Source organism: Lissotriton helveticus, chromosome 8, assembly GCF_964261635.1.
Source record: "Lissotriton helveticus chromosome 8, aLisHel1.1, whole genome shotgun sequence".
Lineage (NCBI taxonomy): Eukaryota > Metazoa > Chordata > Amphibia > Caudata > Salamandridae > Lissotriton > Lissotriton helveticus.
Window position 1 is genome coordinate 10217146 of NC_136069.1, and position 27729 is coordinate 10244874.

Below are 27729 nucleotides of genomic sequence, written 5' to 3' on the forward strand. Positions count from 1 at the left end.
GTTACACGGTGTGCATTATAAGTAGGTGAGCACTGTTTTGTTTATTGCTAACTAATGACAATGGTGGCTGCTTTTTGTTGTATTTAGTGCCACATTAAAAAAAAAAATACTTTTAATAAGATTGCGCCACAAGCCCAGCAGAGGCGCAGGAAGCCAGCGACAACTGGGAAAACATTCTACAATAGAAGGAAATAGCATGTAGAAAAGGCCTAAATAAAACCCACAATGTAGGCAGGATGTGCCATCCAGAAACAGGAAGACATGCGGACAGCTGCCCAAAGAAACAAACAGAGCAGTGGGATTCCGGTTTGAGGTGGTTCTTGATAGGCACCCCTGCAGGAGGGGAGTTTGACATTTTTAGCCATAGGTAGGCAGCAGCGTACCTGACTCCAGGGTATGGGCACACCATATGATGCAAGAACTGGAACCCGGAAGTGGTGAGGTCATAACGGCCAGTGCAAGGAGGGGGCTTCAAACAGGGCTTCATTTCATACTGTCGATTTCTTTAAATATCGTCCCTGAACCATGGTGCTTATACCATGTCACGTCTGTACAAGGTTTGTGCTTTGCATGTTTTTTGCCACACTTTGCAAATGTTGGAAACTTTGAATAGTTTTGAAAGTTTTTCGCTCAGGGGCATCTGTGTGAACATTGTGACTTCAGCCCCAGTTTGAGTTGCACAACTCATTCCCTATTATAAGAGACATTTTTTCATAAAACAGTAGGTGTACATGGCTCTTATTAAAAAAAAAAAAAAAAAAAAAAATCCCACAAAAGTGAAGGTGCATAAGCAAAGGTCCAAAGCAACACTGAGAACTTCACGAAGGGCAAAACTCGTGAAAGTTTTTGCCTTTGACCACCGTGGTTAAAAAAAAAATAAGCTGCTACAATTTGAAACCACAAGGTTTGATTCGAACCTTCTACTGTTGAGAAATGTGCAGGCTGTTAACTTTTTATTTTCAAAAGGAAATAAAACGTTTTCCCACCGTGCGTGGCAAACTCAATCAAACATCCTTGCAGATTTTAGATAATATGCTTGAACTACAGATCCCAGCATGCAATTGTCTTTGAGTTGGAATGAAGGACTTTCCAAGGTCACTTTCCATCCTGCTCGGTGGAGGTCACTCCTGGCTTTCACCTTCTTTAATCTCCGGCGGTGCAAGAGACCAGTTCAGCCCTGGATGACATTGGTTCATGACATGTCTGATATTGTGTGTGGACCATATGATGTTGTGTGTATCCTCCTGCGCACCCCAAGACGTGCAAACCTACTATTTCCCCCTTTCATGGAGCAGTACTGTAAGCTGGCCAGGCGGGCCTGCTGGGACCGCCCCCTTCTCTGGGGCATCAGCAGACACATGTCACAGCCCTTGAACCTGCAGCAGAATCCCAAATACAGGCCTTGAGTGGCCTGTGACGTGTGAGCTGCTGCAGGGCTGAGGTCTCCTTCCCTTTTAGGGGTGCAGAGGGTTTCAGGCCCTTGACGTGCTGCGGCCTCACCCGGAGGTGACGAGGGACTGACTGCCCAGTGTGGGGGGAGTGAGAGATAAGGGGGGGGGGCCCAGGCTTGTGCTCATGGGATTCCTCAGAGCCCACTGGTGATGCTGCTGCCCCCTCCTCTCCCCCCAGATAAAAATAGCAAACAGGAGTTTGCAAAGCCAGTGGTCTGCCCTAAAGTGCTAATGCGTGCGGACTGCATGTGTGCATGCACGTGTCTCCACGGGGGTCACATTCAAGACACATATATTGTCTTTACCAATGCTTCTTTTTTTTAAGGAGCTAGATTCTGTGCCCGTGTGTTTGTGTGTATGTAAACGCGTGTGTGTACATGCTGTTTGGCTCGCACATGATTACTGATTTTAAACATTAAAGTCTGCTACAGTGAAAAGAAAAACAAGCAAGCATTGGTACACCCAACAGTTCTGGCTGTAATGTGCCAACACTCATAACACAAGCCATCACCAATGCTGTTTACATGTGTTGCAATCGCAAATGCTGTTTATCACATTAAATCCTACTCTTTTTTCTTTGCCAGTGCCGAGGTGAGAAAAGAAGCAAAAATGATTGCTTTCTATAGAAAATGTGCATAGGAGCCGAAGAAGTGAATGTGGCACAGTGATGATTGAGTCTATACTTTCCAAATTTAAGATACACCCTCACGCCTTCCAGTGGAAGTACTTACTGGAGGGCGGAGTGATGTGCATGGAGTGAGTTGTTAATACTCTGCTGGGCGGAGGCCGCACCCACTCCATTTATATTTGGGCGGCTTTATAATAATACTTCCTGCAGAGGGCTGCGTTCTCAAGCAAGACCTAAAAAGGATTGAATTCTGTGTACACAAAGCTTGTAAGACATAAACCTTTAATGTGTGGTGGTTGAGTGTATATATGACATTTATAATGGTCCTTCATGCTTTGCAATGCCGCACTCCATAGGAGGTGGAATGATACACCAGCCAGAAGCACGAGGCGAGAGAGTTGCGCTACTCTGCCTGGTGCTTATTGCCTTTGCCAGTGCTTGTTTGTAATCATGTATATGAACCTGTTGCTCTAATCTGGGGAGTATCTCCGTGTCATCAGTGCAGTTCTAAATGTAGCCTTCGAGGCGGCCTGACGGGCCTTGAGAATGAGGACTGGCTCTCGTGGCTATGAATAGCCCCGCGGCCTCCCTTACCATGACTCCTGGTGGGCACGCGGGCCGTGGTCGGCCGGATCCAGTTAGAGGTGGTGGAGTCGCTCTACACTTGCAGGAAACGCCCTCAAGGTTACGCAAGCACGCGTCGAACGCTTCGCAAGGGGTGCATGGATCCTGCAGCTGCTGCTCCATACATTGTTACAAGCTGTAGGAATTGAAATAAATCTATGTGATCCATACAACTCATTTGTCTCCTCCACCTTAAGAATCACTTAACTGATTAAAGACTTTTGAGGGTCTTAAACATTGTTGAATTTGATAGGTTTAGAACAGAAAGTATGAAAAACCTATTTAACTTCCCTTTAACTTATTTTTCTTAACACACATTCACCTCCCTCCAGCTCCCCAATTGGGAACGGTTTGACAAAGCTGGGAGAAACTATTGAAAACCAAACATAAAATGATGCTTTCTGAAAGCAATACGCTGCGTTTACTAGGGGTACAGGTTGAAGAGCGTGGTTCAATACCATACCCTACACTGCCTTAGGTTGGGAAACAGCCTTTACAACGCAACCGTTACAACGCATTCCATTACATCGCATGCCGTTGCAGCGAAAAAGGTGTGCAGCAGTGGGTAGAAGGTGTTGGATTTAACTCCAACACCTTCCCTCATTTGCACCCACTGGAGTTGGAATAGAAAATTAAACTATTCCAACATCCAGCACTGCCCTGACAGAAAGTCGGGGTAAAGTTTGGCGTTGCAACGGCATGCGATGTAATGGCATGGGTTGTAACGTCACATATTCCTCATGTTGTGGCCAAAAAATGAAAAAAGAAATAATTCTGTTTGTATAAAAAAATAAAACAAAATAACAAAATTGATATAAATTTGTGTTCTCTGTGGTGATTAGAATAATTCTCTTACTGTGAAATATATTTTGAACCATGTCGGATATGCAAGTATAAGGTCATAGGGGAATCTCTCTTGGTTGTGGCCAAAAAATGTGAACATAGGCGTTGGGCACGGCCACAGCCCACGGCCAGCAAGTATTGTGGTGATGGATTCTAAGTGCGCAGTGTGCCTAAAAGCTATGTCCCGTATCCCGTTCCATCCGTCATTAAGGTTTGTAGACCTTATATGTGAATTCATAAAAACAATTTCATGGATGCCATTGCTGAGAAACCATTTCAGCTAAACTGTTCAATGGAAGTTTTCAAAAAGAATCGTATTTACCAATTCATCGAAACCAATTTGTAGAATGTATTTTTTTTTGGTCTAAATTGCTTTTACATGCTGATTTGTTAAGGTGTTAATACAATGGTTGCAGTTCTTGCTTCGAGAAACTGTGTTTGTCAGAGGTATTTATTTCAATGCTTTACTTCAGGGACATAAATCAAATATATATATTTTACATTGTCAAGCAATTACTTTGGATGCTTGTATTTTGCTGACTTCTCAGCACATCTAAACATAGTCCATCTCTGTGCCCTCCCCACCCCTAAACATCAGTCCCAGCCTCTTAAAAACCTCTCACCACACCTAAACTGCACCCTTCTCTGAACCCTAAAATTCTCTTACACCCCCAAACACCACCCTTCCCAGAAACCTCACTACACCTAAATTACATCTATCACTGAGCCTTGAAAGCCCTTTCTACCCCTAAACTCCACCCATTCCTGAACCCTACACTCCTTTTTATGCCTAAACTCCATCAATCACAACCCCTTAACCTTTTCGGTGCTCATGAGCTTTTTTGTGTATTTGGTGGCACTTTAAACAAAAAATGACTTTTAATAAGAATGCTGTGTCCGCTTCAGTGACACCGCACTTTGTTTTACCTTTTTTTTTTATTAATAAACTTGGCAAAGAAACCAATTCCTAGAATGTATTTTGTTTTGGTAAAAATTGCTTTTGCATGCTGATTTGTTAAGGTGTTAATACAATGCTTGCAGTTCTTGCTTCGAGAAACTGTGTTTGTCAGAGGTATTTATTTCAATGCTTTACTTCAGGGCACATAAATCAAATGTATATATTTTACATTGTCAAGCAATTGCTTTGGATGCTTGTATTTTGCTGACTTCTCAGCACCTCTAAACATAGTCCATCTCTGTGCCCTCCTCGCCCCTAAACATCAGTCCCGGCCTCTTAAAAACCGCTCACCACACCTAAACTGCACCCTTCTCTGAACCCTAAAATTCTCTTACACCCCCAAACACCACCCTTCCCAGAAACCTCACTACACCTAAATTACATCTATCACTGAGCCTTGAAAGCCCTTTCTACCCCTACACTCCACCCACCCCTGAACCGTAAAATCTGTCACTACCACTAAACTCCACCCATTCCTGAACCCTACACTCCTTTCTATGCCTAAACTCCATCAATCGCAACCCCTTAACCTTTTCGGTGCTCATGAGCACGGCGCTCCGGTGCTCATGACGAGCTGAGCTCGTCATGGCCCGTGGAACGCTCGCACGCGGGGATAATCCCCCTGCTGTGCTGAGCGTTCCATGGGAACGGATGTGGCCGTGACGAGCTCAGCTCCTCATGAGCACACGAGCGCCGTGCCTCATGACGAGCTGAGCTCGTCATGGACATGGGGGCGCTGTGCGTGCCCCCCCAGCACAGCGGGGGGCATTACCCCCACTGCGAAGGGGTTAAAATGCCTCCCCAGTGGAGTGGTGTGGCTCACTGGTTAGAGGAGTGGAGTGGTGTGGCTCACTGGTTAGAGGCGGCAGACCCAGGGAGCAGAGGACGGCCCGGGACCAGGGTTCAATTCCCGACGCGGCAGGGTCCTGGACCAGGGTCAGCGGACTCGATAATTCTCGCGTCGGTGCCTACTCTAACCAGGGATCACACTCGGCAACTCTGGGCATTAGCTTGCCTCATCTCTACAACGGCCCCCCACATTCGCCGGGGATGCCTGGTTTCACCTTGGAGATACCCAATAGGGACCATCTCACAGGGATAGCCAGGACGGGTTCCCCAGCGGTCTATAGCGCAGAGATACTCCTTCGGGAGTCGATTCTAGCGCGTTAGAAACCCGCAATTAATTCATACCATACCCAAACTCCATCCATCCCTGAACCCTCAAAGACCACACATCCATAACCTCTAAAAAACCCTCACCTCCCATAAATTCTAACCATTCCCCCAAACCTAAAAAATTTTTTTTTACTTCTAAACTCCACCAATCCCTGAATCCTTACGACCATTCACCACCCTGAACTCCACCCACTCATGAACCCTGAAAACGTATCACCCATAACCTCTACCCATCACTGACTTCTAAAAACTCTTACTAAACCCTAGACTCTGGTCATCCCTGAACCCTAAAAACCGCTCCTCACCTCTACAATCCACCCATTCCTGAACCTTAAAAATCTCACCTCCCCTAAAATTCACTCAGCCGTAAACACTAAAACGCCCTCACCACTCCAAAAGTCCACCCATTTCAGATAACTAAAATACCCTTTTTATGCAATAACTCTTATGCCATAACTCCACCCATTTTTAACCCCTAATGTCCCTGATCACCCCTAAACATAATTACCCATCCCTGAACCCAAAACCCCCTAATTTTTCCTAAAATCCACCCAAGTGTAATGTACTTTTGTTTTTTCCTGAAAATTCTTTCCTTTTAAAATGTTTCCGTTCATTTTCGATATATTTGTATTTCCTTAAAATTGCCTTTTCGCAAAATTTGGTTTTCCATGATTTGCTTTCCTCCAATGTGTTTTTGCAATTTTTGTTTTTCCATTAATTCCCATATATCATAATGGACACAGGGCCTGTCTGAAGGCCACGTCCTACACTCCTTACCTTGTGTACACAGCCGCGGGCAATGTCATGAATGTTATGTTTTGGAAGCTGGGCTACTCATCACAGGATCTGGGGTGAAAATAGGCAATTGAAACAATAAATAAACAAACATTGTCAAAGCTGTGATGCCTGTTCAGTACCGCCTCCGTGTATTAATGAGTCGCGATACTTCTGACTGCGTCATGCTTATCCGCCTCCTTTACCTCCACAGCTCATCCTTTGTAGCGCCTAAAGATGTCTGGAATGGCTGCAGCGAGCTGTGACTCTACAGCAGCGACCCCCGAGACAGCCGAGAAGAAGCCGCTGAAGGCCTGCTGCGCCTGTCCGGAGACCAAGAAAGTCCGGGACGCCTGGTAGGTGTACCTGCATCCGCTCAGGGCCCCTAAGTTTGAACAAAGTGTCACAACTTCATAGTAGGGGCCAGAAAAGTGAGGCCACTTTATTTTCCAAAATGTCTAGACAGAAACTACTTCTGTCTAGACCGAAACTACTACTTTAGTTCTTATGCAACTACTCCTCAGGAATCACCCAACAGTACATAATGAAAGAACAAGTAAAAAGGTTAGCACATTGTAACTAAATCAATAAGCATTTGCAATGCAATAGGTCTCGCATTTATGTGAGTTTGAGCTATTGGTATTGTAAATGACAATGCCTTTTATTTATGTTTTACAAAACAAAACCTAAATAAAAGTGACAATAGCACAAACTCGTGTAAATGTGAGACCTACTGCATTGCAAATGCTTGTTTAAATGGGTAGCAAAGACATGACTAAACAAAAATACTTACATTTCAACTGGACGTGCCATAAGTACTAATCAAAACCTTTAGATTGCTCCTCTGCAAAAAAGAGAGTACATAGTGCTTCCTGACTTTTTTTAACCTTTTGGTTTTAGTTTTCCTCTCATTTGTTGAGGTATGTCTGTATCACATATCAAGCCAGGCCTGCCTATCCCTTCCTTTTTATTCATTGGAAAAGAAAATGCTCCCACATCTTTTGCGGGACAATTGTCTGCGCTATATCAAACCCCTCAAATATGTAGATAAATAAGAGGTTTCTGAATCACATGGGTTGTCTCTATTCCCATCAGAGATGTTTTGTTTCCTAGTGTAATAATTATCCCTCCTGGTGGGGGCCAGGCCTTGAAACTGATTTTGCGTCACCACAGATCCAACCCAGCAAGAATGTGATGCAGTGAAGCGCCTCGTTTTGTGACGGCCATCCTCATTGGCTTAGGTTGGACACTTGAGCTGGCTTCCAACGTACCAGCCTTCCTGTTGTACCCACATCATCCACCTAATTGTCAGGTTCAGGTGTTCCCCGGGTTGGTGTTCTGCTTTGGCTACTTTGGTAGCGTTCTAGTAAAAAGAGGTAGTCTGTGACTCCTTGTGCGTACTGCCCGTTCCATGTTGCAAAAGCCGCCCCTATAAGAAGGGAGAGAGGAGTGATGTATCGCATTCGATCTGATTTTCAGGCCTTGCTTCAGTGTTCCCCAATTTTTATGCATCTGCGACTACATTTCAGTCGACAGCAGTCGCTTCCTCTGGCCCCCTCTTTCCTTGTCTTTCTTTGGCATGTCTTTTCCTCATCATGGTGTGGGGCCACGCGCGTCAACGGGTTCAGATGTATTTTACATTTGAGATATTAAGCGTGAACCCCTCTTCTCTTTTGTGGAAGCTCTCACCATGGCGGGTTACAGCTGTTACTTTTGGATTGCTCCTTGTCTATTATCGCACTATCTTTCAGGCACTCTTTCAAAGCCAAGGTATAACAAAAGGGGGAGAGAGAGAGAGAAGTGGATTCGGTCTCCCTGGGCAATACGAATAAACAAAGTAGAATCCACTCAGAAGGGGGGAGGGAGGGGGGTGTTGGTGATCCCTAAAGTGATGGGGAACACAGTGTTGTTTAAATGCCCCTCACACACCAACAGGCCCCTTGGTGTCATGCTTCATCATCGGGGCCTTCGCGTCCCTCTACGGGACGCGGCGTGCTACGACAAACGACTACGTAGGAGCACTAAGTAGTGAGCTATGTAAGGGTATGTGTGTATTAAGGGGAGTGAGATGTGAATTTAAACTGCATTTAAACAACACTGTGTGTTCCCCATCACTTTAGGGATCACTAACACCCCCCTCCCTCCCCCCTTCTGAGTGGATTCTACTTTGTTTATTCGTATTGCCCAGGGAGACCGAATCCACTTCTCTCTCTCTCTCTCTCCCTTTTGTTATACCTTGTTCTAGACAGCGCGCAGCTGTGGGAGCCCCCTTTCCCATTCTACAGGAGACACTTTGGACATACATAAACACCTCATCTAACACATATTTATACCACCCTTCCTCCCGATACCAACATGGAGGATGAACATTGACTGACCTTCAGTGAGGACGACATCGACAAAATTCTTGCTGATGTCAATCCCTTTGAAGGCCTTAGCAGTAGTGACCCGAGCCCAGCAGTAGCAGACTGGGACGAATTAATGAACACTAGAAAAATCCAAATAAGAGCAGCCCTACATGGCTTACTAATGAGAGAATATCTTAGAAGCAAGATAGCCCCGCAGGGCTTACTGGTCAAGAATGAACCTTTCATTTTCCAGGACGATCTTGTTTTCAAAAAAGCATGGTCACTTATCTCATGGCATTGTACTAGAGACTGGCTGGTCCTGATAGTGCACACTGCCACAAGAAAATCCCAGGAAATTAAAACAGAGATCACAAGACTAGAAGTACAGTTAAAAGCCTTCATTTCACCGTCTGATTTAAAGAAAGGGTTAGAAGAACTTAACCAACAAATGATGGATTTTGAGAACACTCTGAAACAGAGTAAATTTAACAAACTGAAAAAAGATAAGGATCGCTTTACCCCTGAATGGGCATATCCTTACACAAAAGCAGACTATGTGATGAAGGATAATGGTAGTGACACAGATAATGCAAGCTCTGATGGGAGTACTACAAGTACAAATTCAGGTGGTTTTCAACATAAAAAACAGAGGGGTGGTTATCGACAGCAGAGATCCCAGTTCCCCCGCCAGAGAGGGTGGCGAGGTTACCAGGGACCCCAGTTCAATCCCTATCAGAATCACTTCCAGTTCCCACCATATCAATTTGTCCAACCACCAAAGGGGCAGATGTACCCAAAGTGGGTCCCGGAACAAACAAGTGCACCCCAAAATGCCCAGCCTTTTTTATCCTGGGGCCAGGGATCGAACAGAGGAAGGAACAGGAAGGGCAACAACGTGAACTGGCAACCCGAAGACGTAACAGACCCCAGAGTCCTAACCAGGAGTATGACTGCGAATCGAGCGTCCATGAGCAAGAGGGGGACTTAGTTATTAACATAACCCCTTGGCCTCTCTCTGAGATACAACGGAAGGTACTTAATAAAGGGTTAGGGTATGTCCCGACTAACAAACCAGACATTTTCTTGCTACATAAAGAAATGCAGGACTTCATACGAACTATCAAATTAAGGGGTTTTTTCAAGGATAAAGAACCATCGGCAGAAACCTCTGATACGGGTTTAAAACCTAAATCTAATTTTACGCCACTGGACCACCAACTCCCGGTGGAAGTCTTGGCTTTTGAAAAAGCTATCATGCAGGAACTTAAGAATTTGAACACTGAGCAAAGAGTGTTCCAAAATATGAGCAAACTGGAAAATGAAGCAATAAGGGAACTCAGACTCAACAAGGATCTAACCATAAAACCAGCTGACAAGGGGGGAGCAGTGGTTATCCAAACCACCATCGCCTACGACAAAGAATGCAGGAGACTCTTGTCTGACAACAGGAACTATCAAGTCCTGGTGGAAGACCCCACTGAGTCCCTGAGAGTTCAAATAGAAGGAATGATTGAGGAGGCCCTTGCACATGACTGGCTCTCCAAGAAAGAATCAGAGTTTTTGGTTCAAAGAAACCCTCGCACGCCTTACTTCTACACCATACCTAAGGTGCATAAGAATCTTGAGAACCCACCGGGACGCCCGATTGTATCCGGCATCTCATCCATCCTGGAACCACTATCTAAGTTTGCCGATGCCTTTTTAAGGCCCCTGGTGCAGGCAACTGATACGTATCTAAAAGATACAAAGGCGGTGCTCCAACTTTTGCGGGATCACCCGTTTGATCCCGGGTCACAAATGCTTCTAAGCCTGGACGTGGAGAGTCTTTATACGAGCCTCCCACATGACGAGACACTTATGATTATTGAGGAAGTACTCCACTCAACACACTGGAAATACCAAACCCCCCGTGGGGTTGTAATGGAATGCATCTCTCTAGCTCTCACGAAAAACTTTTTTGAATACGAGGGTACCCTGTTTTGGCAGAGCCATGGGACTAGCATGGGCAGCACCTTTGCCCCTAGCCTGGCGGGACTGTATGTCCACCACTTGGAGTCCTCGAAAATCCTCCACCCCAATAACCCATATAGGGGGAGGATTAACACATGGCGACGTTACATCGATGATATTCTGGTCATTTGGGATGGGGATGAAAGTTCTATCTCAGAGTTCATGCAATGGCTAAACAATCAGAACATCTTCCTAAAATTCACTCATCAAATGTCAAACAGTAATATGGTTTTCCTTGACCTCAACATCTATCATGAGGCGGGTTTTCTCAAGACAGAAACCCATTTCAAACCGACAGCCAGGAACTGTCTGCTTAGGTTTGATAGCTTCCACCCGCGTCATCTACGGGAGAACCTTCCGTATGGGCAGTTCCTCCGCCTACGTCGAAACTGCAGTGACCTGGAAAAGTATAAAAATCAAGCAAAAGATCTCTGTACCAAACTGAAACAAAGAAAATACCCCAAGCCCATCATCCAGAAAGCTATGAAGAGAGCTAGGAATAACAACCGTGATGCTCTCCTGGAAGACAACCCCAAGAAAGATGACCTAATGAGTAGAACCGTCTGTGTTACCACCTACAGTCCGGTAAAAAACCAAGTAGCGAAACTGGTAAATAGACATTGGCGCACACTTACAAGTGGCACACTTTGCCTCGATATACCATTGTTCGCTCATAGACGTGGTAGGAATCTTAGAGACATCCTCGTCCACACAAGACCTCCTCCACACAAAGTGGAACAAACGAGACTACAAGGGATAAAAGGCCACCATCCGTGTGGCAATTGCAACAGCTGTCACCTTACCAAAAAGAGCCAGACTCTCACCTTTACTAATGGCACCAGTTGGGAACAACGCACCTTTACCAACTGTAATAGTAAAAACGTGGTCTACTTGATCACTTGTCCCTGCAAAAAGGAGTATGTGGGAATGACCACGAGACAAGTCAAAGTAAGGATTAACGAGCACAAAAGTAACATTAGGTGCAAGAAGTCAACAACAAAAATGTCAGCCCATTTCCTTGAACTTCAACACTGTGTCAATGAGTTGCAATGGACAGTGATCAAACAACTACCCTCAGAGATAGGCCTGTTGGAAAAAGAACAACGCTGGGTGTTTCGTCTTGGCACTGACACGTCAGGGCTCAATGACTCTATTCCTTGGAGCCAATTACGCTAACCCCACCATCTGCATTCGGGTTAAAAAAACAGACCCACACCCAGCATGACAGGATCTGACCACCCCCAATGTATCCTCGAGCATTCTCTATCCATCAGATTACCCACACATGCTTGGCCCTTCTGATCAAGTTTAAAAATAGATGTCCGATGACAGGGTCATGAATATGTTTTTTGAACCCCCAACAAACCCATTTGAGGTTCCATCCCTATGATGTATATTTCAGTTTTTTGGTCGTATTTTCGACTCCCCAGAAGTAGTGAGTTTATCTTCATGAAATAGGATCTAGGATTACTTGCCTCTTCCTTTCTTTCTTTAAATACCATCTACATTATACGCCGGGCCAAGATAATATCCTATTCACGGCATTGCCCATGCGCGTAAATTCAGTGACTCACTATCGCGCATGCGCGTTCAAACCAGGGTCTACATGTGTGCATCACACGGCGCACTATCCCCTCAGGCAGACGCAGTAACAACCAGCGCAACCTCTAGAGGCTCGCTACTGGCCTCTTCTTTTCTTTTTTTTAAAATACCATCTACATTATGCGCCGGGCAAAGAAAGTATCCTAAACACGGCATTGCCCATGCGCGCAAGTTTAGTGACTCACTATCGCGCATGCGCGTACAAACCAGGGTCTACGCGCGTGCATCACATGGCGCGCTATCCCCTCAGGCAGACTCAGTAATCTCTAGAGGCTCGCGTTAATACCGGAAACGGCTGGGTTTCTGTGGCCGTATTTGGGCATACGTCCGAGTTCCATTATCCAATTTGCCTACACTAATTGATCCAACGAGGAGTATAAAACAGCCAGTCACTCCACAAGCTGCTCACTTCATCGGAGCCGCGTTGAGGGGAAGGCAGGCGATTGAATCTTGCAGTAACCGTGAGTCGGGTAGTTAGAATAACGAAGAGATGCCCTGTGCATCAATAGCCTGGCATTTTTTGTTGATCTCTTCTATCCACCACCTACAATGCGGTTATTTACTATCTTTTAGGTTGTTTACCAGACAACGAGGGAAGGTACCCCCAATACCACGCATAGGCTCATGAGGTCATCTGAGTTTTGAAAATAAGTAAGCTTCCACTCTTCCCCCATCCACTCAGGGAGATTACTTTTATGATGTATGTTTGTGTGTTTATGGTTCATGTCCTTCTATAGTGTCTTCTTTTTACAGGGTACCAGAATCCCATTTATATTCTGTTACTTATTCTTATTTTGATTAGGAGAAAATTTTTTCTTCTGTTCCTGGACATCCGACTATTATGTTTTTATGTTCCTGGACATCCGACCAGCATATTTATCATGTCTTTTTTCCACAGGTTTTTCAAACGCCTATTGGGCGCAACGAACATACCTATTCATAACATTGAGAGGTACATTACACATTGAATTTTTATTAATTATTTAACACTTTCACACTGTCATGTGAGTAAGGTGAGGACTTAGTGCATATCCTCGTCCTGAAGAAGGAGCCTTGCGCTCCGAAACATGTTGACACCCTGATGGTTGATATACCCTAATACGTATACTATCAACCACATTCTGCACCTTTTTATCAATACCAGCCGGGGACATAATAAATAATTGTTCGCCCAAGTGCCAGGTATTTTTTATCCACCCTTTTTCACCTCACTCACTCCCCTTAATACACACATACCCTCACATAGCTCACTACTTAGTGCTCCTACGTAGTCGTTTGTCGTAGCACGCCGCGTCCCGTAGAGGGACGCGAAGGCCCCGATGATGAAGCATGACACCAAGGGGCCTGTTGGTGTGTGAGGGGCATTTAAACAACACTGTGTGTTCCCCATCACTTTAGGGATCACTAACACCCCCCTCCCTCCCCCCTTCTGAGTGGACTCTTTCAAAGCCTGCAGTCCTTTGAAGCGCTTGTACTTTTTAAAATGTGCACTTTACCACTTTATCAGACTAAATCTTGAGAGCCATTTAAAGCTGCTTTTGCACAGAGTTTCATAGGTGTGCATAATGGTTTCTAAAGAGCTTTCACAGATGAACTGATACCCGTCCTAATCTCTATGCTGTTTGTTATCTAGATGAGATATTTTAAGAGTTTTATTCCAAACATCCTTGTGAGTTAAACACGGCGCTCTCGACTCTGTGCGGATCGCGACAGGGAGTAATGGAAGCCCGCGCAGCCCACCCAAGACCTAAACATCATTCGTTAAAATGAAGACCAATCTTGGCGCTCAGTCTGAATGCTCTGGCATTTAGGAGCGCAGCCTTAGTTAGCATTGTTATTTAAATTAAAAAACAACAGAGGTGCACAGTATAGATGCGTGGCCTCGGGGTGCACAGAAAGATAGCATCCATCTGATATGACCTAAAGGGAATGAGTAGTGATAAGAAAATGTAAGATGCAAATAAGGACTGAGGATTGTTGCTGTATATGCACCTTACAATTGTCCTTAATGGACTGTTCGGTAATGTTCTTAAACACCCTGATATTTCTGCTTTTATTTGGGGTCTCAGAGCATTCCTTCCTGTGAAGGGCTCACTTTCAGTCTATTGGCGGGAACCAACACCAAACTTCCAATAATCCAACCGCAATCTCAAAACTCACCACTAGATGGCCACAAAGCACTTGTTGCTGCTTACTATCCCGAAAGACTGCAGCCATTACTCAGTGTTAAAACAAGGTTGTGAGGCAGCTGGCACTTTAATCCCCTCCTGTGGGGCCCACTAACACAATTTCTAGATGATACCGTGAAGAAAACTGCTGTACCTGTTCCCTCACAGCAAGAAGTTACCAAGCCTCCTTGACCTCCTATTATTTGTTTATAATTATGCTTAATTTATCATTTTCTATAACATCTTTTAAAATTGTGTATTTTTGTTATGCACTATTTACGATTTTTGTGAACCTTTAATTGTATTTATATCATCTTCTACATTATCCTTTTACTATTTTAATGGATATTATGTCATTGTTATTCTTTATTACACCTTCATGTATTTATGTATTAACAAATAACTGTGTATGATCATATTAATCTTTTCAATAAGCCTTTTCTTGAACTTAAAAAACACTTTAATTCCCTGTCGAGATCCCCCCTCAAAATGATTGAATAAATCAGAGCGTGTTTCTGTTGATTGATTATTACCGTGGTGATACCCAAACAAGCATAGTATGCAGGTTCCCTGTTATGGATATCTCAACAATGAGATGGAAAGAACACATTAACCATTTGGTTAGTTAAGGAAACTGGTTAGAAAATGAGAACTTGTCACACTCATATGACGGCGTCGAGGGTGGTCCACGGAGCTCTTATGTCTTTCTTCCCCCTCAAAAACTTTGTAAAAAGTATTGACGCAAAGAGAAAAGACGGTCTCGTGGAGGAGGCGGGGCTTTAGGTCTGGTTGTTGGGGGGGGGGGAGAAACCGGCACAAAGGCGACGGAGCGAGATTAAGCAGCGACGGGGTGGGTGGGGGTTGAGTTAATGCCGTGCGCCCGGGTAAAAGTTAAAGCGGACGCCTGCGTTGTTATTAAAATCTGGCGCCCATGTGTTGCCTCCAGTATGACAGTAAGAGAAACTCATTACCTCCTCGCTAGTCTTCCTCGCCACCAGAGTTATGTAGTGAGCTTCAGCTCCACACCAGAACCCTCCTAAGCAAATTAGCATCCCATACCTTCCACCCGTCCCCAACATGGCCGACCTCCGTCACCCTGACCTAGTATAAGGGGAGGGTCGACCCACCCCACTTCCTGCATCTTTTGTTCTGCGCTGCAGACTCTCCAAGGATGTGTCCCACGGCCCTGAGGGTGAGGCCCTGCGCGAGCAGGCTCATTTTCTGGGTCACCCTCCCTCCCCCGTCACTCCTCGTGGCTGCCGACTGGTGGCATTGGAGTCCCCATTGCGCTGTTCTCTTCTTTGGCGGCCCTGCACTAGCCGTCTCTGGCACAATTGAGCTCTACTATTTTATTTAGCCCTGCACTAGCGGGCCCTGGCGGCTTGGGGCTCTACCGTATTATGCGGCCCTGCTCTTGCGGGCTCACCTCGGTTCGCTCGCGTCGCTGCTCCGGTGGAGATCGAGCATGCGGCGCTGTTTGCTGGTTTGTGCTGCATCCTGCCTACACGCCAACCGGGGACGTGGGAAGCAGGACGCTCTCCTGTCCCTGCGGTTGGGCACCCGGAGTTTCTTTGCGTCCACAGGTCTTCCTTCCTGTCCTGCCTCCCAGGGGGTGGTGTCGCACTTTCCGCTGCCTTCCGGCTCCCAGTGTCCTAACGCTCTTTGCATTCCTGTCGATGTGCATTTTGTACGGCAGCTGTTTGATGGATGTTGTGCACTTAACTTGCGATGTATTCCATCACAGTAATCTCCTTTGCTTCTGCAACTCACAGTGGGGTTGTGGCTCAGTGGTAGAGCGCATGCTTGCATGTGTGAAGTTCAATCCCTGGCCTCTCCTGCCTCTTGCCATGTTTGAGAAGAAAAAAAAAGAATTTGCCACCCTCTGTGGGGTTGGGGTCTCTTTTCGTTGCTTGTTTTTGCTATGGTGAGCGGGCCTTTGATGCATTTAGAGTTGCATGGTAGGCTGGAGGTGGCGTCCCTTTACTGCTGCCATCTGCCTTTCTTGTTCCTACTCCTTCATGAGGTCTAATTTTGTACTTCGGACTGACTTTTGCTTTGGCTGCGCCACTTTGTGGTCATGTACAGTGCTTTCTCTGTGCAGTTGGAGTCAGGGTCTTGTTCCTCTTTTACTTTAGAATGGAGACTCCCTTCCCTCTTCCACTCTGCTGCAGTACATTTAATGGGACAGTGACTTCTCTTCTGTGGAGCTTCAGGTACTCTAGGAGTGTGCATCTGCACTTGTATTTTCCCTTTACAGCACTGGTCGCACACCCTATGATTTTGTGTATCTCACAAATTGGGTTGTATACTTATCCCTACATTGCATCATTCCCTGTTTCCTGAGTTTGGTTCCTCCCCGGCGGTTGTGGGGTGAGTGTCTCCTGGGGACAGGAGGCTGTTGGCTCCGGTTCATCCGTCCAGAGGCTGATTCCTTGCCCCGGGAGGGCTTTTGCTTCTGCTCCTGAGGGGGCTTGCCCTTTCATGGACAGGGACTCGGCTGAGATGCCCAGTTCTCCGCCATATCCTGGTCTCGGCGGGCTGGTTCTCCCCCGCGTCCTAGTCCTGCTTGTCTTCTACTTCCGGCTGTTGTGGTTCCGGTAGCGGGGCATCTGTTACCTTTCGTCCCGCTGTGGATGGCCTTGGCCTCGGATCCGTGGGCTCTGCAGTTTGTGTGAGACGGCTCCTGATTTTTTTTTACTTCCTCCCTCCAGGGGTTTTACTTCTCGCTCCCCTGCCTTTATCCACACCTGCATGGGAGGCACAGTTGGCAGGTATTCGGGATCTTCTCGAGGAGGGACCGTTCCTCTGGTTATGGAGTAACTTTAGGGTCTTGGAGTTTCCTCCATCCTGTTCTGGTGAATTCAGTTTCTGGGGACTTCCTTACAGGTTGTTCTTCCATTCCTGGTTCAGAGGAAGGTGATGGCTTCCTTGGCCCTGCTGGTTGCCTACCTCCATGTTCACTTCCTCCTTTTGGTGGTTCCTCCAGTTTTGGGTATGGGAAAATGCACTTCCGATTCCTTGTACTCCCCTTTGGTTCGTCTTCTGCCCCATGGGTCTTCATGATGGTGTTGACCTCCTTGGTCGGGATCAACCGCGGGGTTTCCTGGCTGTCATCTCCCTCTTCTTTCTCTTTGGAGGCTCTTCACGTGCGGGGGGGTCTGCTAGGTCCTGGCCCGTCAGGGGTTCCGAGTCCGCCACTAGTAGTCACATCTGATTCCTTACCCGGGACTTGGTGTTCCTGAGGGATCCCTTGGACATGGTCATGGGGATGGTCTTTTTTTCCTGCAGGGTGGAGGGTGACCCTGAGGGGTGGCCTGGGTTGGCTCCTGGCCTTGGATTTTACCCCTGTCCTTCAGTGGTTGAGGGTGCCGGGCTTGTTGTCTGCAACAGTCACTGTGCTTCCCTGGGCTCACCTTCGTCTGTTCCCATTGGTGGTCCATCTCTTGTCCCAGTGGGCCCCTTGTTCCGTAGCTTCCGCTTGGCCAATAGTTGTGTCTCTACAGGTACGGTCTGTTTGCCGTCGGTGGTTGAAGGTGCCCGATCTCTCCTGCTTTTTGGGGATCCCTTTCCCGGGTGTATACGACCTCTGCCAGCTTGGGGGCTGGGGGGGTCAACTTTGTATTCCCGGTCTGTGCAGGATCGGTTGGTTCGCCTGCAGGTGGGTTGCTCGTCCTGCTTCCAGGATATGTGAGCCCTTCATTTGGCTTCTCTAGTGTTTGCCCCTGCCCTCCATGGAGGTCCTGTTTCTGGTCCAGACTGACATTCTGGTGGTGTTGGGCTGCCTCTGTCACTGGGCGGCTGCTGGCTTTGTTCCTTTTGACTCCTTGCTCTGGAGATTTTGTCCTTGGCAGGGGTGTCGGTGTGTCACTCGGGCGGTTTTTCTCCCGGGGAAGGTGGACTGCGTGGCAGTTCACTTGTGCTTGGTTTTTCATCCCATGACTTCCTTCACTCTGAGGGCGGCAGTGTCCCTTCTGTTGTAGGTACAGTGCCTGGCTTCGGTGCACTTCTCCCGTGCGTGGGGGCATGGAGGCAGGTTGCAGGGTTTTTATGTTCCCCGGGCTCCCTGTTTTCCGCTTTTCTTCAGTTTCCTTTGATTGCGTGTGTTCTGTGCATGATTGGCCTGAACAGGGTGTTTGTTGGGTTAGCACGCTCTCCTCGGTTCCCCGCCCTTGGTTTCCTCTGCTGAGAGAGTTGGTAGTCCTGGTGTGCTGGGCTTTTTCTGGGTCTTCCTTTCCCATTGCAGGCCCTCCGCTTCCTGTGTGGGTTCTGCATCATCTTCAAGCCTAGTTCTTGTAATGTTTTGTATTCTTGAGCCCGCAGTCTCTGGGTTACTCCCTGGTGGTGTTGCTTCGGGGCTCCCGTCGCCCGCTCCTTTTCGGTCTTATTCTCACCATTGGGGTTTTTTTTCTCGATGGTGTGTTTCTGTGGGGTTATACTCTGTTTTTGTGGCCCCATTGTTGGCTTTCATTTCTGTTGGCTTGGCTTTGCCTTGGGCCTGGGCCCTTCTACTCTTCGGGCTCAGTGGGAGGCCTTGCAGGCGTTCCGTGATCTTCAGTTGGCCGGTTTGGCGCCTTTGGTGGCCAGGTTGCTTAAGAGTTGTTTCTTGCTGCATCCTTCGGCACCTTGCCTGGTTCCATCCCGGGATCTTCTGTTGGTGTTGCAGGCCATTCTGTGGGCTCAGTTTGTGTCCCTTGGGTCTGTGGCTGTGGTTTTTTTGGGTGGCAATTGCAAAAACAACAAGTGATGGACTGAATGTGGATCAATGTCACACACTCCCCCAGTCAAAAGATCTGGGCCCAAATCCATCGTTTTTTTGCACTCCACACCACCCTGGGTTAGACAATGGCGATATGCAAATCAGCTCTGACCCTGTTGCCCCATGGGAACAGTCCAGTCCGAACTACAAAAGCCATGTCCTTCCCAGAACGGAATCAAGCATCCGAGGACCGGACCGGTTTCGAGGTAACACCTCTCTTCAGCCCGGCTAGCTTGACTCCAAGTGGTGTGGAGTGCCTGGGACCCACGTCTGGGCATCCCCAGCGCACTTAGGGCGGCAATTGCAAAAAAGAACAAGTGATGGACTGAATGTGGATCAATGTCACACACTCCCCCAGTCAAAAGATCTGGGCCCAAATCCATCGTTTTTTTGCACTCCACACCACCCTGGGTCAGATAATGGCTTTATGCAAATCAGCTCTGACCCTGTTGCCCCATGGGAACAGTCCAGTCCGAACTACAACAGCCATATCTTTCCCAGACCGGAATCAAGCATCCGAGGACCGGACCGGTTTCGAGGTAACACCTCTCTTCAGCCCGGCTAGCTTGACTCCAAGTGGTGTGGAGTGCCTGGGACCCACGTCTGGGCATCCCCAGCGCACTTAGGGCGGCAATTGCAAAAACAACAAGTGATGGACTGAATGTGGATCAATGTCACACACTCCCCCAGTCAAAAGATCTGGGCCCAAATCCGTCGTTTTTTTGCACTCCACACCACCCTGGGTTAGACAATGGCGATATGCAAATCAGCTCTGACCCTGTTGCCCCATGGGAACAGTCCAGTCCGAACTACAAAAGCCATGTCCTTCCCAGAACGGAATCAAGCATCCGAGGACCGGACCGGTTTCGAGGTAACACCTCTCTTCAGCCCGGCTAGCTTGACTCCAGGTGGTGTGGAGTGCCTGGGACCCACGTCTGGGCATCCCCAGCGCACTTAGGGCGGCAATTGCAAAAACAACAAGTGATGGACTGAATGTGGATCAATGTCACACACTCCCCCAGTCAAAAGATCTGGGCCCAAATCCATCGTTTTTTTGCACTCCACACCACCCTGGGTTAGACAATGGCGATATGCAAATCAGCTCTGACCCTGTTGCCCCATGGGAACAGTCCAGTCCGAACTACAAAAGCCATGTCCTTCCCAGAACGGAATCAAGCATCCGAGGACCGGACCGGTTTCGAGGTAACACCTCTCTTCAGCCCGGCTAGCTTGACTCCAGGTGGTGTGGAGTGCCTGGGACCCACGTCTGGGCATCCCCAGCGCACTTAGGGCGGCAATTGCAAAAACAACAAGTGATGGACTGAATGTGGATCAATGTCACACACTCCCCCAGTCAAAAGATCTGGGCCCAAATCCATCGTTTTTTTGCACTCCACACCACCCTGGGTTAGACAATGGCGATATGCAAATCAGCTCTGACCCTGTTGCCCCATGGGAACAGTCCAGTCCGAACTACAAAAGCCATGTCCTTCCCAGAACGGAATCAAGCATCCGAGGACCGGACCGGTTTCGAGGTAACACCTCTCTTCAGCCCGGCTAGCTTGACTCCAAGTGGTGTGGAGTGCCTGGGACCCACGTCTGGGCATCCAGGTTGCTTAAGAGTTGTTTCTTGCTGCGTCCTTCGGCACCTTGCCTGGTTCCATCCTGGGATCTTCTGTTGGTGTTGCAGGCCATTCTGTGGGCTCAGTTTGTGTCCCTTGGGTCTGTGGCTGTGGTTTTTTTGGGTGGCCATCGTATGTACGGGTCGGATTGCAGTGCTGGGGTCCTTCTGTCCTCTCCTCCGTTGTCGTAGGTCCTGCCGGGCCATTTTGTGTGGCGTCTGGTTTCTACGCTTTTGCCCATAGTCCCCTCGGTTGTCCACCATTCCTGGAGAGTGTTGCATACTTTCCCTCTGTTCGCTGAGTCGGTGATTGTTTCTGCGCTCTCGCTGTTGGTTGTTCGACGAGCGGTGTTGCTGTTTTTGGACCAGACTCTGTCTTTTTACTGCTGTGACATCTTGTTTGTCACTGTTGGGTCCTATGCGGTCTGGTCATTAGTCTTCTCTCTCTGCCCTGATTGGTTGGATCCAGCTGGTTTTTTTGCTGATATCTAGTGCCCGGTGTTCTGTGGTGTCTGTCCGGGTGCTGGGTCGGTCTTCCTCACTTCGGTCTATCTCCTGAGCCATTGTTCAAGTGAGTGTCTCTTGTGGATCTCTCTTGGGCCTCACCGCACAGTTTCATGGTTCACTACCGGGTGGTGTTGGTTGATCTTCTTTGGGGGGTGGGGCTTGTCTTTGCTGATCAATTCTCAGGGCTCGTTCTTCCGGCTCTTGTTGATCGCACTTTCGGTGCGTCTTTTTGGTTGCTGTCCTCTGGTTATATATTTTTTGGGCTTCAACCTTCTGTTTTGCATTATCCCGTTGTCTGTGGTTTCTTATGAGTTTCCATGAAACCGCTGGGCTTTGGTATGTGCTCACTATGTAACTCTGGTGGCGAGGAAGACTTACAAGGGGTAATGCCCTGGTTACTTACTGGTAATCTTCTTTACTCCGGGTATTGTCTTCCTCGCCACATGAGTTCCCATCCCTCCCTCCCTCCCTGTGGTGCTATCGGCTTCATTTGGTTCTTGAGGCTTGGTAGTTCTGCAGGAAGTGGGGTGCATCGACCCTCCCCTTATACTGGGTCATGGATGTCGTGAGTCGGCCTTGTTGGGGAGGGATGGGAGGCATGGGATGCTAATTTGCTTTGGAGTGTTTTGGTGTGGAGTTGAAGCTCAAAACGTAACTCATGTGGCGAAGAAGACAATACTCTGAGTAATGAAGATTACCGGTAAGTAACCGGGGCATTAATGAAAGTAGTGCTCACAGGCTTAAGAAGACGTAGCATGTAACAACTGAAGTAAAGGGGCCAGTCATCATGGGTGGTTACTAATGAAGACAAGGCGGTACTGAGGAGGGAATAACAAGCCTCTTTACGAATCCGAAGCCAGCATTTATGGAGAACAATGACTCAAGCCAATGAAAAATATGGGCGGAGCTTCTATTTCATACTCCACTACAACAAGTCTCCCAGGCTCGACCTAAAAAGGAAACCTAATTCTGAATCTGTGTGCTTAAATATAGGTGGATGAAACAAACTTCTTACCACTGAGAATAAATGGCATGTTGGTAATCCCACAGGGATCCTTATGACCATTGGCAGTTTGTAATCCTGCCGCTAGCCTTTCTTCTGAGTCACAAGTCTTCACTACGGTGCTGATGGTTGTATAAAATTGGGTCATTATCCTGGAAAATTGACTATAATTTAGATTTGAAACAAAGTAAGTTGAGAATAAGGCAGGACTGGTGAATTACCTTTGTATTTTGTTTTTGGCAATATGTTCTACAGTCTCTGTCCCAAAATTGGGAAAAGAGGTGCCTCTTTCAGAGTTAACTGCCCTGGCTGACTGCTCATGAAGATGGAAGTATCATTTGCTATGGGCAGGCGTAACATGCTAGAGTAATCCTCTTTAGAGCACATATAGAATCCAGCTGGTGATCCTTTCTACCTCTGCCATAGGTTTTCTATAGATGATATGTAAAGAAGATGGCAGTATTTGTAGTTGCTGACCAATTGAAAAACAAAGGACTGCCCTTTTTAGGTTTCGCCTGTCGAAAGCTGCCCAAGCAGCGTTTCGCGCAGGCGAAAACTTTTGTGTAGAGTATGTGTGTGTAGTCCCGCCCCTCTGTTCCATTGGCTAGCTCCATAAATGGAGGCTAGCCATTGGAACAGAGATCTGTCCATCATAGCCGGAGCAGATTCGTGGGCGTTCGTGAGAATTTTAGGCTTTTGCCCACGTCATGCGGCTGTGGGCGTGTTTTTTTGTGTTTTTTTTAAAGCTGTTTTCGCCATTTTGGAAGTGTCGTTTTCAGGGGTGGGTTGCGCGATGTCCCGCTGTCCGTTCCCGCCCCCCCTCCCGCTGTCCGTGTGCCTGTTCCTGCTCCCGCTCTCCGTGTGCCCGTTCCCGACCCCCCGTCCCGCTGTCCGTTCCCGCCCCCCCTCCCGCTGTCACGGCACCTCTGCTTGTTGCTGAAGACTGCCCTAAAGCGGATGACATCCGGCTTCTTGATTGACTGTCTTCTGTTCACACCAGAACGCCTCGCAGCATCTGGTCCGGGTTACCTCGCCCAGCCCGGCCTGTGCAGCTTCTTCTAAATAAGGAAGCTGTTTTTCTCAGAGCAGCCTGCAATGAAGGGCTTTTGCTGCGTCCTGGGCTCGCGGAGGGCACTGGGATAACCATCGGATGCTGCCCGCATCCCTGGCGCCGCCTTTTCACCTTTATTACATGGCCTTACTTACATAGTAGCAGTAGCATTCCCTCTTCTTATATATGGACCTCAACTCTACTAAACTGTTTCACGTCGCTTGAGGCACAGTGACACTCATGTTATCGACTTCAGGAAGATAAGAGGTCGAGTCAGTCTTGTCGGCGTTTGGAGATTTGATCATAAAAACAGATCCCTGACGAATGACACAACCCACCAGAATATCTTGCTGGCTTGAAAATGGACACAGGCTCTCTAGGCCACCAGTGGCGGCACCTTGCGCAGACCCCACATTCTACACTTTGTGGCAAACATGACATTAAAGTCGTTGTCCGTCGCCTAAGGACTGGCAGAGGACTGCTGCCTGAGGAGGGACATGCCGCTCATATGTACGAAACATCCCTTTCCACGGCACCCCTACCTCCTTAACTGCATCACCCCTAAACTACAGAGCAGAACCGTCCCGAACCGCTTACATCAAACGCCCCCCTCACATCACACGCCCTCCCATCACACGCCCCCCTCCCCTACGAGGCCACCGCACCTCACCCAGCCATGTGCGCGGACCAGCCTCTGGGCGCGGAGTGGACATGAGGTGGCCAGTTCTGAAGCCCTGACGGACGTGCCCCAGCTTACTACAGATATGATTTCTCATGCGATAAACACGTGACTGGCGACTCTCTCCAGCGGTGTCTGTGTCACTGTCATTACATATTTACTACTGTTATTCGGCTTCAAGTTTTGTTTTATGCTCTCCTTTCCCCAACTCCTCGTTTTTTTCCTCCCTTATTTCCCAATGTAATATGTAACATTATAAACAGCTTTAGTTCTTTCAACATAGTTCAGTCGTCTTGTAGATTTCTTTATGCATCTGTTGTCTTTGTAACTCATTTTTATGAGACTGTATTCTTAATAAAGCTGCTTAGACCCTTCTTTTATGTCTAATGTATGTGAGTCGCTTCTCCAGCTTACGAATGTGATATCCGTTCAACCCTCTGAATGTGTTCTCGTCAGTGCTTTACAACGTACAGCGTGGATTCTTCCGTATACATTTCCGTATTTTCCGCACAGAGCCTGAAAATCTATAGCATAAACAAACATCCATGGTGACGTATGGGCTGTCTACATGCACCCACAAGCTTTCTACAGAGTTGAACTTCACCAGTGAAGTCAAATTTTTTTTTTTCTGATTTACCTCAGAGTTTTATTCTTGTGGAAACGAGCCTTTTGGACCTGAACACATGAAAACATACAACCCCCACCCCACCTTTTCACCCCACACCCCTTCTCACCCCACCCCACCTCCTCACCCCCACTCTGCCTCCTCACCCCCACTCTGCCTCCTCACCCCCACTCTGCCTCCTCACCCCCACTCTGCCTCCTCACCCCCACTCTGCCTCCTCACCCCCACTCTGCCACCTCACCCCCACTCTGCCACCTCACCCCCACTCTGCCACCTCACCCCCACTCTGCCACCTCACCCCCACTCTGCCACCTCACCCCCACTCTGCCACCTCACCCCCACTCTGCCACCTCACCCCCACTCTGCCACCTCACCCCCACTCTGCCACCTCACCCCCACTCTGCCACCTCACCCCCACTCTGCCACCTCACCCCCACTCTGCCTCCTCACCCCCACTCTGCCTCCTCACCCCCACTCTGCCTCCTCACCCCCACTCTGCCTCCTCACCCCCACTCTGCCTCCTCACCCCCACTCTGCCTCCTCACCCCCACTCCGCCTCCTCACCCCCACTCTGCCTCCTCACCCCCACTCTGCCTCCTCACCCCCACTCTGCCTCCTCACCCCCACTCCGCCTCCTCACCCCCACTCCGCCTCCTCACCCCCACTCCGCCTCCTCACCCCCACTCTGCCTCCTCACCCCCACTCTGCCACCTCACCCCCACTCTGCCACCTCACCCCCACTCTGCCACCTCACCCCCACTCTGCCACCTCACCCCCACTCTGCCACCTCACCCCCACTCTGCCACCTCACCCCCACTCTGCCACCTCACCCCCACTCTGCCTCCTCACCCCCACTCTGCCTCCTCACCCCCACTCTGCCTCCTCACCCCCACTCTGCCTCCTCACCCCCACTCTGCCACCTCACCCCACACAGTACAAAGTGCAAGTAGAGGTATAATACTGCAATAAAAGGAGGACACTAAAACACAAGAACACACTGGGAAGGCAGTGATAGCTCCCCCCCAACATCGGTAAAACGGGCACTGTAGGGACGCAGACACCCTCACAGCTCCGGACCCTTTTATCAGGGCTGTCACCCACACAATCAAGGTACCAGCAAGTACATACCCACTGCTGCTTCGGGGGTTGGAAAACACGGTTACTGCCTCGCCTCGATCAGATGTAACAACTCATTTACTAATGCAAAGAGCCAGCCTATAGGCAGTGTGAGTTCACCCTGCTACTGCACACGTTTAACCCCAGGAATCCTGGTGATGGGTAAAAACCAGTGTGTGAAAAAAAAAGAATAAACGCCGAGGCGTAATACATATCAGCAGCTGCACCTGAGTGTAATATAATGTTTATTTACATTGTTGGCGATCGGGGCGGAGCACCATGACCCACTTGTGGCTTCACATTCGCAAGATATGGCATCTCCTCACACTCAACAATGATAATAGAGCATTACAATCTGCGGACAGTGTATGCATCTTGTCCCTTGTCATTGGGTGCAAAGTTAGAACTCCTTAGACTGACGTGGTTCTGTGAGACCTTTTCTCAGACCCCAGAATCAGCCAGATGTTACTGCATCTGTTCTCACGTTGGTTTCTGCCCTTTACCAGCAAGCTGCTGTCTGAAGACATTATGTGGTTATCCCCGGGGCCACTGTGATGCTTGACTGCGACCTGGACGTTTTCTCATCAGTGCCGGGTAGAACGTTAGCCCCCCCCCGTCTTACATTATCCTAATGTTGATTAAAATGGTTAGTTTTGGTTATAATGTATTCTCATTAGTCTACCACTGTGGTACGTTTTAAATCCTGAAATATACTGCCAATGAGCATGAATGACGTGATTACTACACCTTATAATCCCCATTGTGTTATGTAGCATTTTCTATAGACTGATTTACACACTTTTGGTTCATTGTCTCTGTATAACATCTGATGTAAAGTGCTCCGACTCCCTGCACTGGTATGACTAGCGCTATAAAAAAAAAATGTACGTGACAGAGGGGCTATGGGCACTATTTGAGGATGGTAGTGAGGGAACCTGTGGAGAAAGAGGTCAGGGGGTGGGGTGGGGCGACAAAAAAGACTCTTGCACCGGGCGCCACCTCCGCTAAAGTAGGCCCTGTGCCATATAATCATGGATTTGCCGTCTTTGCCACATAATCCATCCCCTGCTTTATAATTATCAAAAAAAAAATTCCAACATTTGTTTCTAGCTCAAACGGACCAAAAATGACTGAACCCAATACGAATTTGCCCAGACAGTATAAATAGTTGTGAAAATAATGAAATGATACCACTACAGATTGTACTGCGTAATTTGGCTTTCCTTGCCACATAATTTGGTCCACCACTGCAGCGTAATTCCAGTGGCCCAGACTATTCCACTCCAGTGCCACCGACTACTTGCATTCTTTGTTCTCCTGACTCTCCAGCAGCATCAAAGCACAGTGTGGTATGATGTGGGTGGTTGAACTGTAATCCAAGGGGCTGACTGCCCCTTGCCTTCCCCACACAGTGTGTGCAATGATATTCGTGGGGGGATAGCTCGGTGTCCTTTGCGGTTTATAGCTCTGAACACTGGGTGGGTGGCTGCAGTGCTATGCAAGTGGTGAGTATCTGCATGGTGGTAAACATGGGTAGTGAAGTGTGGTATATTAGGTCGGTATATTCTACTTACTCTTAGGCCAGGAGTTGGTAACTGCACTGTTGTCCTAGGTGTGCATAGCTTCATATTTTTCTCTGTCCCTGCTCAGTGTGTAGTGTGGCGCCAGGGGCGATTGGCTCTCCTTCCACACCCTACAGTGTCCCCCCTGGGCTGTGTATACGTATTTTGCTGTTTAGTGCATGTGTTGGGTGGTTGCACAATAGTGTAGAGATTAAATTATTGGCACT

At 48.0% G+C, this 27729-nt stretch overlaps 1 protein-coding gene across 2 annotated transcripts in view; it reads left to right on the top strand.

Moving 5' to 3' along the window:
* The window catches only part of COX17 (cytochrome c oxidase copper chaperone COX17), a 44288-nt gene that overhangs the window by 7081 nt on the left and 9478 nt on the right, over nt 1-27729 (top strand). For both annotated transcript variants that reach the window (XM_078655876.1, XM_078655877.1), the window contains exon 2: nt 6669-6810. In XM_078655876.1, coding sequence (XP_078512002.1) covers nt 6692-6810 — 119 coding nt within the window. In that variant the 5' untranslated portion in view covers nt 6669-6691. The remainder of the gene's footprint in view (nt 1-6668; nt 6811-27729) is intronic.